General features: G+C 39.3%; 1 protein-coding gene across 6 annotated transcripts in view; it reads left to right on the top strand.

The window, feature by feature from the left end:
* KDM4C (lysine demethylase 4C) overlaps positions 1-18180 on the top strand; it is a 403798-nt gene that overhangs the window by 333367 nt on the left and 52251 nt on the right. For all 6 annotated transcript variants that reach the window (XM_089913225.1, XM_089913224.1, XM_022573685.3 and 3 more), the window contains one exon: positions 15644-15814. In XM_089913225.1, the coding sequence (XP_089769351.1) occupies positions 15644-15814 (171 nt within the window). The remainder of the gene's footprint in view (positions 1-15643; positions 15815-18180) is intronic.

The following is an 18180-nucleotide window of genomic DNA, read 5'->3' as shown; positions in this document are numbered from 1 at the left end:
GCATGTGATTCTCTACTTAAACGTAACAAAAACATTCTGTTTTTAAAACAAATTGTGACGGGTGATGAAAAGTGGATACTGTACAATAATGTGGAATGGAAGAGATCGCGGGGCAAGTGAAACGAACCACCACCAATTACACCAAAGGCCTGTCTTTATCCAGAGAAGGTGATGTTGTGTATATGGTGGGGTTGGAAGGGAGTCCTCTATTATGAGCTCATTCCCGAAAACCAAACGATTAATTACAAGTACTGCTCCCAATTAGACCAGCTGAAAGCAGCACTCCACGAAAAGCATCCAGAATTAGTCAACAGAAAACGCATAATCTTTCATCAGAATAGCGCAAGTCTGCATGTTTCTTTGATGACCAGGCAAAAACTATTACAGCTTGGCCGGGAAGTTCTGATTCATCTGCTGTATTCACCAGACTTTGCACCTTCGGATTTCCATTTATTTCAGTCTTCACAAAATTCTCTTAATGGAAGAAATTTCAGTTCCCTGGAAGACTGTAAAAGGTGCCTGGAACAGTTATTTGCTCAAAAAGAAAAAGTGTTGGGAAGGTGGAATTATGAAGCTGCCTGAAAAATGGTGGAAGATAGTGGAACAAAATGGTGAATACATTGTTCAATAAAGTTCTTGGTGAAAATGAAAAAATGTGTCTTTTATTTTTACTTAAAAACCGAAGGAACATTTTGGCCAACCCAATAGTACATTGTCTCATTTGGTCCACTTAGTAACCCTCTGTTGCAGGTGTTCTAATTGTATCCATTTTACAGATGATGAAAAGGAACTTCAGAGAGGTTCAGTAGTCATTAAAGCTACAGAACCTCCCTTTCTTCAAAGTCAGAGCACATGGTGTGTCATTTAGATGGTGCTGATTTGGCTTCACTTTTCCAGTTTGAGACCATGCCTTGAATTAGTTTACATGGTTTTATTATTTACCTGGGCTTCCTTCTTGGTGACACAGAAAAACTGTTAAGCCCTTTAATTAGTCTGTTTTGCTTTGGCCACCTCGTTAAGAAAATCTTTGCATCTATTTTAGCTATTTTTAACCCATTCACCTGCTGTAATTGAGATTCAAAAATCCTTATGGGTAGAAATACCATATAGTAATGCCCCATGTCCCTTGCTTCTCTCTGTTGAAAATGTCCCATCTGAGGCAATTTTTTAAAATTCCATTACCTTATAAATGAATGAATGAAGGCTTTTGCTCCTCATTTCGCCTAAATTGTAATTCATTCCAGCATTGTTTGTATATTTTAGGTTCTTTGCATTTTTACATAAATTTAAAAATCGGCTTGTTGATTTCTAAACACACACACAACTGCTGTGAATGATTGAGATTTTGTTGAATCTATAGGGTCCCCGCCCCCATTTTACTGTTACTACCCAAGAGGCCTGAAGAGCATCTGAAATATAAAAGCCCAAAGCAGAGCTTCTAGTGCCAGGCATCCAGGGACTCACATATTCTCTTCCAAGTAATGAGATTGGAAATGAGTTAGCAAGAGCTCACATCAGGTTTTTCCTGTCTGCTCTTTATGAAGTATGTTTGCTGAAAACTATTCAGAATAGAAAGCAGGTGGTGCCTACCTGTTGAGAGTTTCCTACATTAACACAGTGAAGCATCTGAAGATGCTTCTCCCATCCCAGTCCCCTTCACTTAGCTCCTGGATAAGACCAACCACCTCTGACATGAGCTAATGAGTCACATGGAAAAGAATTCATTTTTTTTTCTTCTCAGTATCTTCTGCAGCCTGTTAGTTATACTTCTATAGGCGTTACATTGAAAAAGACCTTAAATCTGCTGGGAAACTGCTTAACACCATTTCCCACTGTATTATATGTTTGTACGTAAAAACCCACAAGAAATCAAGTACATGTGAACAAACAGACATGTTGAAAATTAAATACTTGTGACATTTTTATGAGCCTGCATGTGCCTTTGTGCTCTAAGAGTAATTGTTTCTTCATGAAGCCCCAGGGGTTTAGGTTTTTCTGGGTAAAATATTTTTACCTAGCTCTCGTAATTTTATAAAGAAAGCTTTCATTATTACAAGGCAAATTTAGATGAGTGATTTTTGCTGCATAAGTTTGGTAAAAGAATAATAGTTTGTATTAATTTATTTACTCTAATACCTCTAGGATTTTTTAATAAAATGGATACCTTGAAAAAAATACAATAATATCTCAGTTTATTAATTCATAGAAATTACGGAGAAATAATAAAGTTGAGAAGGCAAAAGGGTTATTGGATATACATGGAAATGTGCTTTTTGGCCTGTTCATTGGATAAGTTGCTTAGCTTTTTCCTTCAACTCTCCAGCCTTGCTGAATGAATGATGGATGTACCTGTGAGCCTCTATCTATACTATCGTATTTGGATTTGCACCCTTTATTAACATCATTATTACAGATGGAGAATCCACTCAGGGATTTTCCTAAGATGACATCCCTACCCATGACTCATCTCATCAGATGGTGGGTGATTCTCCTTCAGGGTATGAATGCACATCAGCCTTCACACGTCCAATAAGAGAAGACACATCTTGCAAAGCATAGAAATATTCCTTCCTCTACCACACAGAACTCCTTTCTGAGCCCTCACTTTAGAGGTCATGTTTGAACTAAACTCCTCTCTGTTCTCTGTCAAAAATTCACTGGGCAGAAATGATATTTGAGGATGCAGTACATATTCCAATCTCAGTGCTTAAGTTAGATTCCTGTTTCAGTTTAGGTCACCCCAAAATTACCCACCTTAGCCTCTATAACTTCACGCTTCACAGAGGTGCCTTCACTGAGTTTCATTTCATTACTATGTCCATTTATTGACAGTATGTACAAGCACCAGATGTAAATAACATTGTTGTGATTTTTACAAAGACTGTTGTTACAAGGTTGAGTGCTGTTCCTTTAAACGTTCCTGGTGATAAACTCTTTTTAACAATTTAGTATCAAGAAAAATTTGTCTGTTAGAGCATGAGGGAAAAAATAGCAATTTTCTTTCTAAATTCCAGCTAGAATTTAACAGTTCTGTCAGTTTTGAGCATAAGCAAAGGTGGCATTAGCAGTTCCTGTGACTCTGTCCACAATAGAAATCACATTACCATTGTAAGAGAGATCTCAAAATATTACTATGCCCATTGTAACTTTTTTTTTATACAGCCGGTTCTTATTAGTTATCTATTATTATTATTTTTTTATACAACAGGTTCTTATTAGTCATCCATTTTATACACGTCAGTGTATACATGTCAATCCCAATCTCCCAGTTCATCACACCACCAACTTCACCCCCTGCTGCTTTCCCCCCTTGGTGTCCATACGTTTGTTCTCTACATCTGTGTCTCAATTTCTGCCCTGCAAACCGGTTCATCTGTACCATTTTTCTAGGTTCCACATATGTGCGTTAATATACGATATTTGTTTTTCTCTTTCTGACTTACTTCCCTCTGTATGACAGTCTCTAGATCCATCCACGTCTAAACAAATGACCCAATTTCATTCATTTTTACGGCTGAGTAATATTCCATTGTATATATGTACCACAACTTCTTTATCCATTCATCACTCGATGGGCATTTAGGTTGCTTCCATGACCTGGCTATTGTAAATAGCGCTGCAATAAACATTGGGGTGCATGTGTCTTTCTGAATTATGGTTTTCTCTGGGTATATGCCCAGTAGTGGCATTGCTGGATCATATGGTAATTCTATTTTTAGTTTTTTAAGGAACTTCCATACTGTTCTCCATAGTGGCTATATCAATTTACATTCCCAACACCAACAGTGCAAGAGGGTTCCCTTTTCTCTACACCCTCTCCAGCATTTGTTGTTTGTAGATTTTCTGATGATGCACATTCTAACTGGTGTGAGGTGATACCTCATTGTAGTTTTGATTTGCATTTCTCTAATAATTAGTGATGTTGAGCAGCTTTTCATGTGCTTCTTGGCCATCTGTATATCTTCTTTGGAGAAATGTCTATTTAGGTCTTCTGCCCATTTTTGGATTGGGTTGTTTGTTTTTTAATATTGAGCTGCATGAGCTGTTTATATATTTTGGAGATTAATCCTTTGTCCATTGATTCGTTTGCAAATATTTTCTCCCATTCTGAGGGTTGTCTTTTCGTCTTGTTTATGGTTTCCTTTGTGGTGCAAAAGCTTTGAAGTTTCATTAGGTCCCATTTGTTTATTTTTGTTTTTATTTCCATTAGTCTGGGAGGTGGATCTAAAAAGATCTTGCTGTGATTTATTTCAAAGAGTGTTCTTCCTATGTTTTCCTCTAAGAGTTTTATAGTGTCCAGTCTTACATTTAGGTTCCTAATCCATTTTGAGTTTACGTTTGTGTATTGTGTTAGGGAGTGTTCTAATTTCATTCTTTTACATGTAGCTGTCCAGTTTTCCCAGCACCACTTATTGAGAGACTGTCTTTTCTCCATTGTATATCCTTGCCTCCTTTGTCATAGATTAGTTGACTATAGGTGCATGGGTTTATCTCTGGGCTTTTATCTTCTTCCATTGATCTATATTTCTGTGTTTGTGGCAGTACCATACTGTCTTGATTACTGTAGTTTTGTAGTATAGTCTGAAGTCAGGGAGTCTGATTCCTCCACCTCCGGTTTTTTCCCTCAAGACTGCTTTGGCTGTTCGGGGTTTTTTGTGTCTCCATACAAATTTTAAGATTTTTTGTTCTAGTTCCATAAAAAATGCCATTGGTAATTTGATAGGGATTGCATTGAATCTGTAGATTGCTTTGGGTAGTATAGTCATTTTCACAATATTGATTCTTCCAGTCCAAAAACATGGTACATCTCTCCATCTGTTTGTATCATCTTTAATTTCTTTCATCAGTGTCTTATAGTTTTCTGCATACAGGTCTTTTGTCTCCCTAGGTAGGTGTATTCCTAGGTATTTTTTTCTTTTTGTTGCAATGGTAAATGGGAGTGTTTCCTTAATTTCTCTTTTAGATTTTTCATCATTAGTATATAGGAATGCCAGAGATTTCTGTGCATTAATTTTGTATCCTGCTACTTTACCAAATTCATTGATCAGCTCTAGTAGTTTTCTGGTGACATCTTTAGGATTCTCTATTTATAGTATCATGTCATCCGCAAACAGTGATAGTTTTACTTCTTCTTTTCCGATTGTATTTCTTTTATTTCTTTTTCTTCCCTGATTGCCGTGGCTAGGACTTCCAAAACTATGTGGAATAATAGTGGTGAGAGTGGACATCCTTGTCTTGTTCCTGATCTTAGAGGAAATGTTTTCAGTTTTTCACCATTGAGAATGATGTTTGCTGTGGGTTTGTCATATATGGCCTTTATTATGTTGAGGTATGTTCCCTCTATGCCGTCTTTCTGGAGAGTTATTTCCTAAACGGGTGTTGAATTTTGTCAAAAGATTATCTGCATCTATTGAGATGATCATATAGTTTTTATTCTTCAATTTGTTAATATGGTGTATCATATTGATAGATTTGCATATATTGAAGAATCCTTGCATCCCTGGGATAAATCCCACTTGATCATGGTGTATGATCCTTTTCATGTTCTGTTGGATTCTGTTTGCTAGTATTTTGTTGAGGATTTTTGCATCTATATTCATCAGTGATATTGGTCTGTAATTTTCTTTTTTTGTAGTATCTTTGTCTGGTTTTGGTATCAGGGTGATGGTGGCCTCATAGAATGTGTTTGGCAGTGTTCCTTCTCCACAATTTTTTGGAAGAGTTTGAGAAGGATGGGTGTTAGCTCTTCTCTAAATGTTTGATAAAATCCACCTGTGTGCCATCTGTTCCTGGACTTTTGTTTGATGGAAGATTTTTAATCACAGTTTCAATTTCATTACTTGTGATTGGTCTGTTCATATTTTCTATTTCTTCCTCGTTCAGTCTTGGAAGGTTATATCTTTCTAAGAATTTGTCCATTTCTTCCAGGTTGTCCATTTTATTGGCATACAGTTACTTGTAGTAGTTTCTTAGGGTGCTTTGTATTTCTGCGGTGTCTGTTGTAACTTCTCCTCTTTGATTTCTAATTTTATTGATTTCTCTCCCTCTTTTTCTTGATGAGTCTGGCTAATGGTTTATCAATGTTGTTTATCTTTTCAAAGAACCAGCTTTTAGTTTTATTGATCTTTGCTATTGTTTTCTTTGTTTCTATTTCATTTATTTCTGCTCTGATCTTTATAATTTCTTTCCTTCTACTAAGTTTGGGTTTTGTTTTTTCTTCTTTCTCTAGTTCCTTGAGGTGTAAGGTTAGATTGTTTATTTGAGATGTTTCTTGAGGTAGGCTTATATAGCTATAAACTTCCCTCTGAGAACTGCTTTTGCTACATCCCATAGGTTTTGGATCATCAAGTTTTCATTGTCATTTGTCTCTAGGTATTTTTTGATTTCCTCTTTAATTTCTTCAGTGATCTCTTGGTTATTTAGTAACGTATTGTTTAGCCTCCATGTGTTTGTGTTTTTTATGCTTTTTTCCCTGTAATTCATTTCTAATCTCATAGCGTTGTAGTCAGAAAAGATGCTTGATATGATTTCAATTTTCTTAAATTTACTGAGGCTTGATTTGTGACCCAAGATGTGATCTATCCTGGAGAATGTTTAATGTGCACTTGAGAAGAAAGTGTAATCTTCTGTTTTTGGATGGAATATTCTATAACTATCAATTAAATCTATCTGGTCAATTGTGTCATTTAAAGCTTCTCTTTCCTTATTTTCACTTTGGATGATCTGTCCATTGGTGTAAGTGAGGTGTTAAAGTCCCCCACTATTATTTTGTTACTGTCGATTTCCTCCTTTATAGCTGTTAGCAGTTGCCTTATGTATTGAGGTGCTCCTGTGTTAGGTGCATATATATTTATAACTGTTATATCTTCTTCTTTGATTGATCCCTTGATCATTATGTAGTGTCCTTCCTTGTCCCTTGTAACATTCTTTAAAGTCTATTTTATCTGATATGAGTATTGCTACTCCAGCTTTCTTTGGATTTCCATTTGCATGGAATATCTTTTTCCATCCCCTCACTTTCAGTCTGTATATGTCCCTAGGTCTGAAGTGGGTCTCTTGTAGACAGCATATATATGGGTCTTGTTTTTGTATGCATTCAGCAAGCCTGTGTCTTTTGGCTGGAGCATTTATTCCATTCGTGTTTAAGGTAATTATCGATATGTATGTTCCTATGACCATTTTCTTAATTGTTTTGGGTTTGTTTTTGCAGGTCCTTTTCTTCTTTTGTGTTTCCCACTTAGAGAAGTTCCTTTAGCATTTGTTGTAGAGCTGGTTTGGTAGTGCTGAATTCTCTTAGCTTTTGTTTGTCTGTAAAGCTTTTGATTTCTCCATCGAATCTGAATGAGATCCTTGCCAGGTAGAGTAATCTTGGTTGTAGGTTCTTCCATCACTTTAAGTATATCATGCCACTCCCTTCTGGCTTGTAGAGATTCTGCTGAGAAATCAGCTGTAAACCTTATGGGAGTGCCCTTGTATGTTATTTGTCATTGTTCCCTTGCTGCTTTCAATAATTTTTCTTTGCCTTTGATTTTTGCCAATTTGATTACTATGTGTCTCCGCATGTTTCTCCTTGGGTTTATCCTCTGTGGGACTCTCTGTGCTTCCTGGACTTCGGTGGCTATTTCCTTTCCCATGTTAGGGAAGTTTTCGACTATAATCTCTTCAAATATTTTCTCGGGTCCTTTCTCTCTCTCTTCTCCTTCTGCGACCCCTATAGTGCGAATGTTATTGTGTTTAATGTTGTCCCAGAGGTCTCTTAGGCTGTCTTCATTTCTTTTCCTTCTTTTTTCTTTATTCTGTTCCACAGCAGTGAATTCCACCATTCTGTCTTCCAGTTCACTTATCCATTCTTCTGCCTCAGTTATTCTGCTATTGATTCCTTCTAGTGCAGTTTCCATTTCAGTTATTGTTTTGTTCATCTCTGTTTGTTTGTTCTTTAATTCTTCTAGGTCTCTGTTAAACATTTCTTGCATCTTCTCAATCTTTGCCTCCGTTCTTTTTCCGAGGTCCTGGATCATCTTCACTGTCATTATTCTGAATTTTTTTTCTGGAAGGTTGCCTATCTCCACTTCATTTAGTTGTTTTTCTGGGGTTTTATCTTGTTCCTTCATCTGGTACATAACCCTGTGCCTTTTCATCTTGTCTATCTTTCTGTGAATGTGGTTTTTGTTCCACAGGCTGCTGGATTCCCATTGTAACTTTGAAATTAGGATATTAATAGTTGTTTGACCTGCCACTAGGTATTAATATTTAGTACATTATTAAAGAAGTATAGCTATTATACCACAAATTTGTTTTTTTCAATATTATTTCAATATAATTTTTTTGGGGGGGGAGGATAATCTTGTTTTATTTTATGGATTTAAAAACATTATTCTGAGTAGGGATCCACAGGCTCACAAGTTAACCAAGGGCGTCTATGGCAGCAAACATTCCGTTCTCAATGGCCTTCTGGGCACATGAGCATATGGGCTTCCTGGCTCCCTTAGGCTTGGTTCAGATGGTCAGAAGGCTGTGGTGATAATAATTAAAGAAATACAGTTGACTCTTGAACACTATGGCTTTGAACTGCACAGGTCCATTTATGCGTGGATTTTTTTCAAAAAATATAGTACCTGTATTTTCATTTTTTAGATCTTTAAATTAACTAAGTGTGGAGAAAATTTGTGTTTGATTAGAGTTCACAGTATGTGGCACCAAAAGAGTCCTGATTGCATTCAAACTGTTTCAGCTTCCTGCCCTTGGTTAAGTCATGTACTAGTTCTTTTGTTTTTGAGGCAGAGATAGTGCTATGCAGATACTTTCACTGTGAAGGGGATCAAGGTGCCCCAACCCCTGTGTTCAAGGGTCAACTGTGTATAATGGAAGGTACACAGAAGTACATAAAGAATCAAATAGACAAAATTTCATTACCTAGCATTGTATATAGCTAACAGTTTAGTATTTTATTTTCTTAGTACATTTAACCCTTGAACAACATGGATTTAAACTGTGTGGGTCCACCTATATGTGGATTTTTTTCCCATAGATACATACTGAATTCTATACAATCCTTGATTGATTGAATCCATGGATATGGAGTGCCGACTGTAAAGTTATATGTGGGTTTTTAACTGTGCAAGGCCGGGGGGTGGTTGATGCCCCTAACTGTTGCATTTTTCAAGGGTCACTGTATCCTTTTTTCTAAGTTGTGTATGTGACAAACCACCCCAAAACTTAGTGGCTTAAAACATTGACAACTCTTTAGCTGCTGATTCTGTAGGTCAGAAGTTAAGACTGGGCTCAGTTGGGTGCTTCTTCTGTTTCAGGCTGGTTGCCTCATCCGTCTGTGGTGAGCTGCAGAACAGCTTGCCTTCTTTTGGCTGGGTTCTCTTATATGTGTAGGGCCTCAGCTTTGGTCAATATGGTCTCTAACCTGCCAGCAGGGTAACTTGAATTTGTTCACATGACAGAATCTGGGGTCCCTAGGGAGACAGTGGAAGTGTGCAAGAGGCTTTGCATTTGCACACCGTTACTTCTGCTGTACTCTTTTGGTCAAAGCAGGCTAAACCACAAGCCTAGCTCAGATTTGAGGGTTGGGGAAATAGGCTCCAGCTCTAGAGGGGAGGAGCTGCAAACTCACATTTCAAAGAATGTGGAAAGAGGAAGGTGTGAAGGTATGTGAGCATTTTTGCAATTTACTGCAGTGTGTATGCGTGTCATGTGTGTACACATAGGAAAACTGAGAGCATATGCAATTATACGTTCTGCACTTTTCATCTTCAGATAGGCTCCAAATCCAAGTTGCTAATTCAACTCTGTGATTATACTGGGGAGATTAAATGCAGTGCCTCAAAAGGTATGTAGAACAGAGGAGGTTCTAACTCAGTAAGTCAGTTGGAAAAGAAAGAAATGTAACTTCTCTGGGAACTGCTTGAATTCCATTAGTCTCACTTCCTGGTTAGTTTTATTTCTCCTCTGATTTCTTTCCACGTGTGCTCTCCTGGTTGATGATACCAAGGCACTTCTGGTGGGAGAGCATCTGCTTCTGGGCCCCACTTCAGCCTCTCACCAGCTCTGAGATCTTGGAAAAGTCACTTGACCTTGTACCTCAGTGACTTCATCTGTTTAATGAAAATAACAACTGCTTCACAGAGTTATTGGGAGAGTCTAATTAACTCACGTGTATGGACATGTGTTGGTAACATATCTGTGTTATGTGTACCAGTGACTCTTTGATGTTTTTGCGAAATGTCTGTAACGTTTTCTTAGTTAACATTTTTTTTTCACATCCCCAGAATTTTGAACTGGTTCCAGCTTTTCTTTAAGTTGTGTTTTTTCTTAAACCACTGTTGATTTCTGCTTAGTGCATGTTAAAGAAAATGTGACTTTCACCAGCCTTAGCCTGTGCACTAATCTTAAAAAACCATAGCCACTTCTATAATCTGATGGAGCCCCTGGCATAATGTCCGTCTTCTCTGATCAGAAATGACATTCTTAACATCAGTACGTTCTTAGGCTTTTCTGACAGGAAATATTATTGAGGATGTGTAATCAGTTATGGGATATGCTTGTCAATAAACTTTTCCTGCAAAAATAAATCAGAAATCATATTAAAGTAACATTATGAAAAAAATCTGTTTTCTTTAGTACTCCCCATGAAATGGTCATGCTTGAGGCTTATGAAAATTTTTATTTAGATGAAGGCTGTATATTTAATTTGTGTGCTGGCCATCTTTCCAATCAGCCAGTTTGCATAAATTTCGTGTCCTAGCAGGAAGAAAATGGTTGAGGTCTAGAATCGACCCTTTCGCTGTCAAGTCTCTGTCACTTTTCTTTTCCCTTGACTGGCTGCTTCTACTTTCCAGACCTTGTGAATCTCACTATAAACCTTCTTTATTTCCTCCCCTTACCTACATACATGTCTACCCACCCTAAGAAAGAGGAACTTCTTCCTAAAACTCCCCTTTGTTTCTTTTTGCCCTTTTCTGGACAGTGAATAATTAGAATCAATCTTCTCCCATTTAAAAAATGTGTCTCTACCCCTCATCACAGTTCATTTATTTAGTTTTTTCCTGTTCATTCATTTTTCCATTCATTTGTTCATTCATTGTTCATCTGACAGCAACAGTGTTGTACGCAGTGTACTGGGTGCCACAAATAAAAAGACAAAGAGGTCCTGGCACTGACCTGTGGATTTTGCCCTGTTATAGGAGGGATAGTCAGTGAAAGTGACATTTGACCAGAGCCTTAAGAGAGTTGTAAACAAAGGCTTTGAGAGCCTTGGGGGTCGAGGGAGGAGACCACAATATTTATGCCTTCCTTCCTAAGAACCATAGCTATGTGCCCCTGTTCAACAAGAATTAGAGTCAGAAGGGGATGAGATAAAGAGCAGGACAGTGATTATTTAGAGCTGAATTGAGCCTTGTCATGTGAAACCAGGGTGCTGCACAGTTGTATATGCTAGTTACTGGGGTACGGTAGGGAAGAGTGGTGTATTACCCTGGGGCTAGGTTCTCACGTATGTTCTTCAGTTCTTAAAACGAAGTCAGTTAACAGTTGCCGAGAACCAACTGCCTATGAGTCTACGCATTTTATGTACTTCCTCTTATAGGAAACCTTTAATGTACGTATTATTGTCCCTTCTACAAATGAGCAAACTGAGGCTGCTAAAGGTTATATAACATCCCCAAGATCACACAGCTAGGAGGAAGCTGAGCTTATAATTCAAATCCAAAACATTGTTTCCTTAGCAGGTGCATTCCAATTTTAATAAAATATGCACAATGAAACTATTATCATAGTAAAATACAGTACATGCAATTCTGACTATGAGTGTTTTTAAGGTGGTTTGACAAAGAGGGACAGCATTTGCAAAAATATGCTGCCAACATGAAGCCTTTTTTGGCCCTAATCCAGGTCACTAAGGACCACTGTGTTTAGCCAAACAAGTTGCAACCTTTGCCTCCTAGGGTCAGTTGTAACTGATACAAGCTTTATTTATTTATTTATTTTTGGTTGCATTGGATCTTCGTTGTTGCGTGCAGGCTTTCTTTAGTTGTGGTGAGTGGGGGCTACTCTTCATTGTGGTGTGCAGGCTTCTCATTGCAGTGGTTGTCTTGTTGTGGAGCATGGGCTCTAGGTGCACGGGTTTCAGTAGTTATGGCACGTGGGCTCAGTAGTTGTGGCTGGTGGGCTCTAGAGCACAGGCTCAGTAGTTGTGGCGCACGGGCTCAGTCGCTCTGTGGCATGTGGGATCTTCCTGGACCAGGGCTTGAACCCGTGTCCCCTGCATTGGCAGGCTGACTCTCAACCACTGCGCCACCAGGGGAGCCCTGATACAATCTTAAGCAGTAGTCATGGGCCCAATTTTGGAGTTACAGAACTCTGCAGACTGTGCCCTCACTCGAATTTATTATTACATCTAAGTTGTTTTCTTACTTTGAAAGGTTAGATATATTTAAAGGGGTTGGGCAGAGGAATGAAGTGGGAAACTAGGGAATTATTTTGGCATATGTGGCCTAGCTGTTAAAGATTTCTACTTCAAGCAAAGTACGTTTAAATCACTACAGGCTTCTTGCTCTTGTCCTTTGTCAAAATGTTTACACAGCTAACTACATCTAAAGGCACAGAAAAATTTCCCAACCAACCTAGCAATCAGTAGGGAACGATTTCAAGAAGGAAAATATCCTTTTGTTTTGTTAGGCATGTGAGAAACTAGATGGCAGAGCTCACTCTACAAGGAGGGGACTCTTAGGAACACGTTTGGGAGACAGTTGGCCCTCTGCCCAAGTCATGAGCATCTTTGTCTGTAGGCCCTCATCTCCCACATGGAGATGCCCCTTCTCCTCTAAAAGCCACACAGACCTGGATCATTTTTCTTCTATGCTTAGTCCTCTCAGTGGCTTCCTTAGGCTCACAGGGTAATATATAGACTCCTTAGGATGGCATAAGAGCTGCTCTACTCCCCTCTACCCCATAGCCTGACCTCTGGGCCCCAGGCCATTTCTCAAGTCTTCTCCTTCCTCCCCGCTTCCCCTCCCACACAAGAGCAGATCTCTTGCTGTTCCCAGAACAGAATGGGCTGTTTCCTGCTTCTGGGCTTTTGCTCGTGCCCATTACTTGGTGCTTCATTGCTCTCCTCCCCTAATTCTGCCTGTGAGTATGAAGACGTACTGTAGATGGCATGCTAGAATATCACCAGTCTTGAATCATGCCACCTGTAAGATAACTTCATGGCACATACCTTTGTGGGCCTGCTCCAGGGAACAGGAATCAAGTCTTAGTGGTTTTTGTTTGAGTCCCCAGCACCAGGGGAGGTGCTTGGTGTCCACTGGCTGGCAACACATGACTGTTGAAGGAATTAGTGAATCATTAACTCTCTGGGCATTTCTTCTTTGGTTTCCAGGAGGAAAAGATTAAGCATAGCACTGTATATGTTTCCTACAAGGTGTTTTAGCCTTTTTTGAAATTCAGGGAAAAAATAAGTAAAACCTCTAATTAAACCAAGATTCTGAATTGATGACACTTTATTTCCCAGTAACGTTATAAACACTGCTGTCAGAAAACACTGGGGTTTAGTGAATCTTGGCTTTCTGTAGGTTAGGGGTGACATGTCAGACTAATGTTGGTATCTTGGGGATCATGAGACGGTGCCTTCTAGGGCCCATTTAGCAAAGGTCCTGGACCTTCCCAAGTGCTTGATTCAGGCCCCCCCTAGTGGGTCAGAGCTTGTGGCATCAAAAGAATAAGGGTGATGAATGATACTTGGAGCTGGGGAGTAAAAGGGACTGAATGTTTGAGAGCAGACTTCCTTGTAAGATGTTGGCTATCCTCTCTGCCTGGCAGGAATGGGGTTTGTATGAGCTCCTGACAGGGGAGCAACAGCCTTATTCTGAAAAATAAAGCAAAACAAACAAACAGAAAGCCCCAAATACAGCAAGCTAACATTTCTGGAGTACTTACTCTGAGCCCAGCACTCTGCCAAGCACTTCCTGAAGCGTTTATCCTGAAGCCTTCTGCTTCCATAGCATGACACATGTACTCTGAGACCTAGTCCATGGTTTTCCATGGTTATACATATGTTTATGTATACCTGTAGTGTGATAGTGTGTGTGTGTGTATGTATACATACATACACACACACACATATCTACATGCATATATTTCTTTGGTCTGTCTTCTGAAAGGGTCGAGAAACAATGGTGCTTTTGTAGTAATAAGCACACCTAAGCACCTGGATCTTATTCTCTAATATCACTGCCCTCTAAAATGAACCACACTCCTCAGGGAAATGTTAATTCCAGGGCTGAGGCAAGATGATCTTGACACATCTTGTTAGGCCAGAAAGTAAGGAACTGATAAGAAATAAGACATCTTAAGGGGCACAGGAAAACAGATTGAAGAGGCTTCTGTTGGCCAAATCTGGGATAATCTGAGCACCAAAATTATTAATTATAGTATGAATTCTAAACAGTTGGGGAGGAGGAATTAACAATTCCATACTGATGACGGATGGGTGGATGGATGGGGGGAAGGTAGGAGATCTTTGCTTAATAACTGCCAGGTGCCAACTAGTAAATGCGGAGGGAGTGCTGGAGCAGGAAAAATCCGCGTATCATCACCATCATAGTAAAACTGGATCAAGCAAGACTCATCAGTGGTTGCTAAATCTAAGCAGAAATGTGGAGGAAAAGGATATTTACGTGGTGTTAAAGTCCCTCCCACAGATTGCTTATTAGTTGGAAGAGAAAAATAGTCATTACAGAATGAAGAAATTGGACTACCTTTGACCAGGATCAAAATTAAAATCACCATTGAAAGGTGGACAAACATGTGCCTCCAGATGTGATATCCTGAGAAGAATACAACATTGTCTCTGTGGTAGCGGTATTCTGGCCAGGAATGTATATCCTGAATCTAATCATGAGGAAACATCAGACATACGCTCTACTGAAAAAGCAGGGGGAGGGACAGCTGTATCCTTCAAAAGTATCACGATCATAAAAGACAAAGAAAGGCTGTGGAAATGTTCCAGATTAAAGGAGGTCGAAGAGACTTGGCAACTAAATGCAGTATGTGACTCAAGACTGCATCCTGTACATAAAGGATGGGGGCCATAAAGATCGTGATTGGCTTACTTGACAAAATTGGAATATGCATGGTCGATTAAAGTATGGCATCCATGTTAAATTTACTAAAGTTAGTAACTGTACTGTGGTTATATAAAGGAAAATCCCTGTTTTTAGAAAATACACACTGATGTATTTAGGTGTTAAAGCCCATGATTATATGTAGCTTATTCTCAAATTGTTTGTGGCATGCACACACACACAATTTTATATATATATATATATATATATATATACGTAAATATACACATATGTAAAATAGAGAGTAGGCAAAAAAAGGGAAATGGTAAAATGTTAACAATAGCAATAAATAACAGTACATGAACCTGAGTAAAGGGTCAAAGAGTATATGTATATTTTTATATTATTCATATTCTTGCAACTTCTGTTTGAAATTACTCCCCAATAAAAGGTTTAACAATTAAGAGTGTGTATCATGACCACACCAATGATGTTTTCTAAATAAATATTTCTTTTATTTTCTGTTTTTTCTCCTGTTTCTTTTCTCTCCTCTTTCTCTGCCCCTTCCGTAGAAGTCCAAGGCTGGCGAGAAGGGCATCGCTGTGGGGCAGACGGTCATCACGAAGCATCGCAACACCCGGTACTACAGCTGCAGGGTGATTGCTGTGACGGCGCAGACCTTCTATGAGGTCGTGTTTGATGACGGCTCCTTCAGCAGAGACACATTCCCCGAGGATATCGTGGTGAGTAAGGTCCTGGGTGCCTGCTCCCCAGTTTACTTTTTGTATAACTAAACCAGCTGAACCTCTTGGGACTCTTTACTTCGGCTCTTGAAGTAACTCATTTCATTTAACATTTGATTTCAGGTGTTCTGTTTTCCCACCACAAAGAGTATTGTTTTCTAGGAGGTTCCTTAGCCGTCATTATTCTAAATAGTAGATGAACTTAGAATCATCTTCCCAAATTCTTTTAACTAAGTGAAAAATGTGTGTGGTCAGAAACATAAAATGTGAATTCACCTGTTCTTTTCTGTTACAAAGTGTTTGTATATTTGAATCCCTTTATTCTTTTTCTTTCTGCTTAGCTGGAGAATATGGCTTTTATTAATCTGACCTGACAGTGACATCTGTGATCAGACAGAAACATCTGTGGATGTTTCATATGGGAGTAACAAAAATCACGCAAGAAAAAGGCCCTGACTTTTCCCGAGTTTCTTAACTGTGGTCTGGAGTGGGAAACATGTGTGCCAGTCTGTCTGTTTGTGTGTCTCAGGGACTTGCCTTTGAGCAGGATGTTTCACAAGAAAAGCACTTTCAGCAGAAGGTTTTTTGAAACTGAGATCAAATCAGATAACTGAGACCAGGGTTAGTTTTCTGGTCATCTTGTTATCCCTTCTTCATTTAAGGGAAATGTCCATCTGGGGAGCCAGGCCTCACTAATGTAACTTCTGCCTTGTCCTGGGTCTGTTGATGATATGCCCTTGTTTGTATTTGGAAAGATGTTATTCTTTAAAAGTAATAATTATCACTATGTGATAATTAAATGTAACCTTATGAGGTTGCTTATAAATAGTTCTAGAATTTTGGTCTCCTGGGGCCGAAGAAACATTGATTCAGTTAGCTTTGTTAGGCTTACTTCTCTATGCCTTTAAGAAGGACAAGTATGTAAACACAAGTTACCTTATTTGAAAGATTTTAAAGCAGATGAGTTTAAACAAATTAAAAATCCCAGGACTTGATCATACACCAAAAGGGTGAATTACGTTTCTTTGCAGAATTCCACCTGGAGCTTTGCTTTACCGCACTGCCATTGCTCTTCATAAGCAGCAGCCCTTAGGTGCCATGCTCCCCTTGTTAGACTAGGCCACCCCTTCAAGCACGCAGTATCTGCTGTGTGCCAAGCATCACACTGGGTGCGGGCAGAGATAATGAGAAAGAAGGTGTGATTCCTGCTCAGTCTGGGGGGGAGGCAGGCTGGTAAATAGGTGCTTTCTAGACAGTGCGATAAATGCTATAAATGAGCCAGAAGCAACTTCCCGCCTGTTGGGGTCAGGAGACCTGAGTCAGAGAGTCCACAGGGTCAGTAGGGCTGACACTGCTGGACACGTACCACGTGCCAGGACTGCTTCAGGAGCTTGACACGCATGAATCACTTCATCCTCACAAACTTACACGCTTACAAGCTGAATTTTCTACCTCTGGCTACTGCAGAAACTGAGGCACAAAGCAGTAAATAACTTTCTCAAGGTGACCCACAGCTAGTTAAGTGTTAGAAAGCGTATTCAGTCCCAGAGTTGGGCTCCAGAGCCTCGGTTCTTAACCCCTGGGAAGAAAGGACATTTAGAGTGGGAGATGAAGAGGTATGTGAAGGCAAGAAAGGCAAAGAAATGCACAGGCTCTGGTCAGCCCTGCCCAGCCTACACACTTATTTCAGAATCAATCAGCCTTCTTTTGTGCAGGCTGTCAATACTGAGCCAGCCAAAGAGAGAAAACTTTGCTGGGGAGCGTATTGGGGATGGGACACAGACTTCTGAGCACTGATCCCAAAACCTGAGCAAATAGTTAGGTCTTTATCCATGAGAGTATTTAACGAATCCTAAATTCCCTTTCACTTCATGAGCCTCCACACACCCAGCTGGTCTTAAGCTTTCTTGGATTGTCTTCAGCTTGTACGTTGGAAAAGAGTGGCTGTGATCCTAGGAGTTTTTTGAATCCACAAGCCTTCCCTTTGATAACTTCGGTTCCCACTCTCTGTGAACCCACACAAGTTTGGTTTAAAGTATTTGTGGGTGTTGTGAGAACAAGGCTCTAAAATTTATACGATTGTTCAGAAGCACCTTGGCATTTAAATCTACAAGAATGGAAAAGCAAAAATTCTCTACAGCTTGATTAGCTATTACTTAGCATATGTGATAAGGATTTGCAGTTTAGCAGTGGGGCGTTTGTGTGTGCGTGTGTGTGCGTGTACGTGTGTGTGGCCACAGCTCTAGCCTGGGAGGGAGGCGGTGCTCATGGTGGCGTGAGTTAATGTAGATTGGAGAGGGGCATCTGTATGAATTTGCGTGAATGATAATATTTTTCAGGGAAAAGAATTATAATTGTCTTTGAGC

Source organism: Delphinapterus leucas, chromosome 6 (genome assembly GCF_059928025.1).
Source record: "Delphinapterus leucas isolate spDelLeu-1000000601 "Yukka" chromosome 6, BTC_Dleu_Yukka2, whole genome shotgun sequence".
In the NCBI taxonomy this organism is placed as follows: domain Eukaryota; kingdom Metazoa; phylum Chordata; class Mammalia; order Artiodactyla; family Monodontidae; genus Delphinapterus; species Delphinapterus leucas.
Note: the sequence above shows the minus strand (reverse complement) of the source record. Positions and strands in the feature narration are given on the sequence as shown.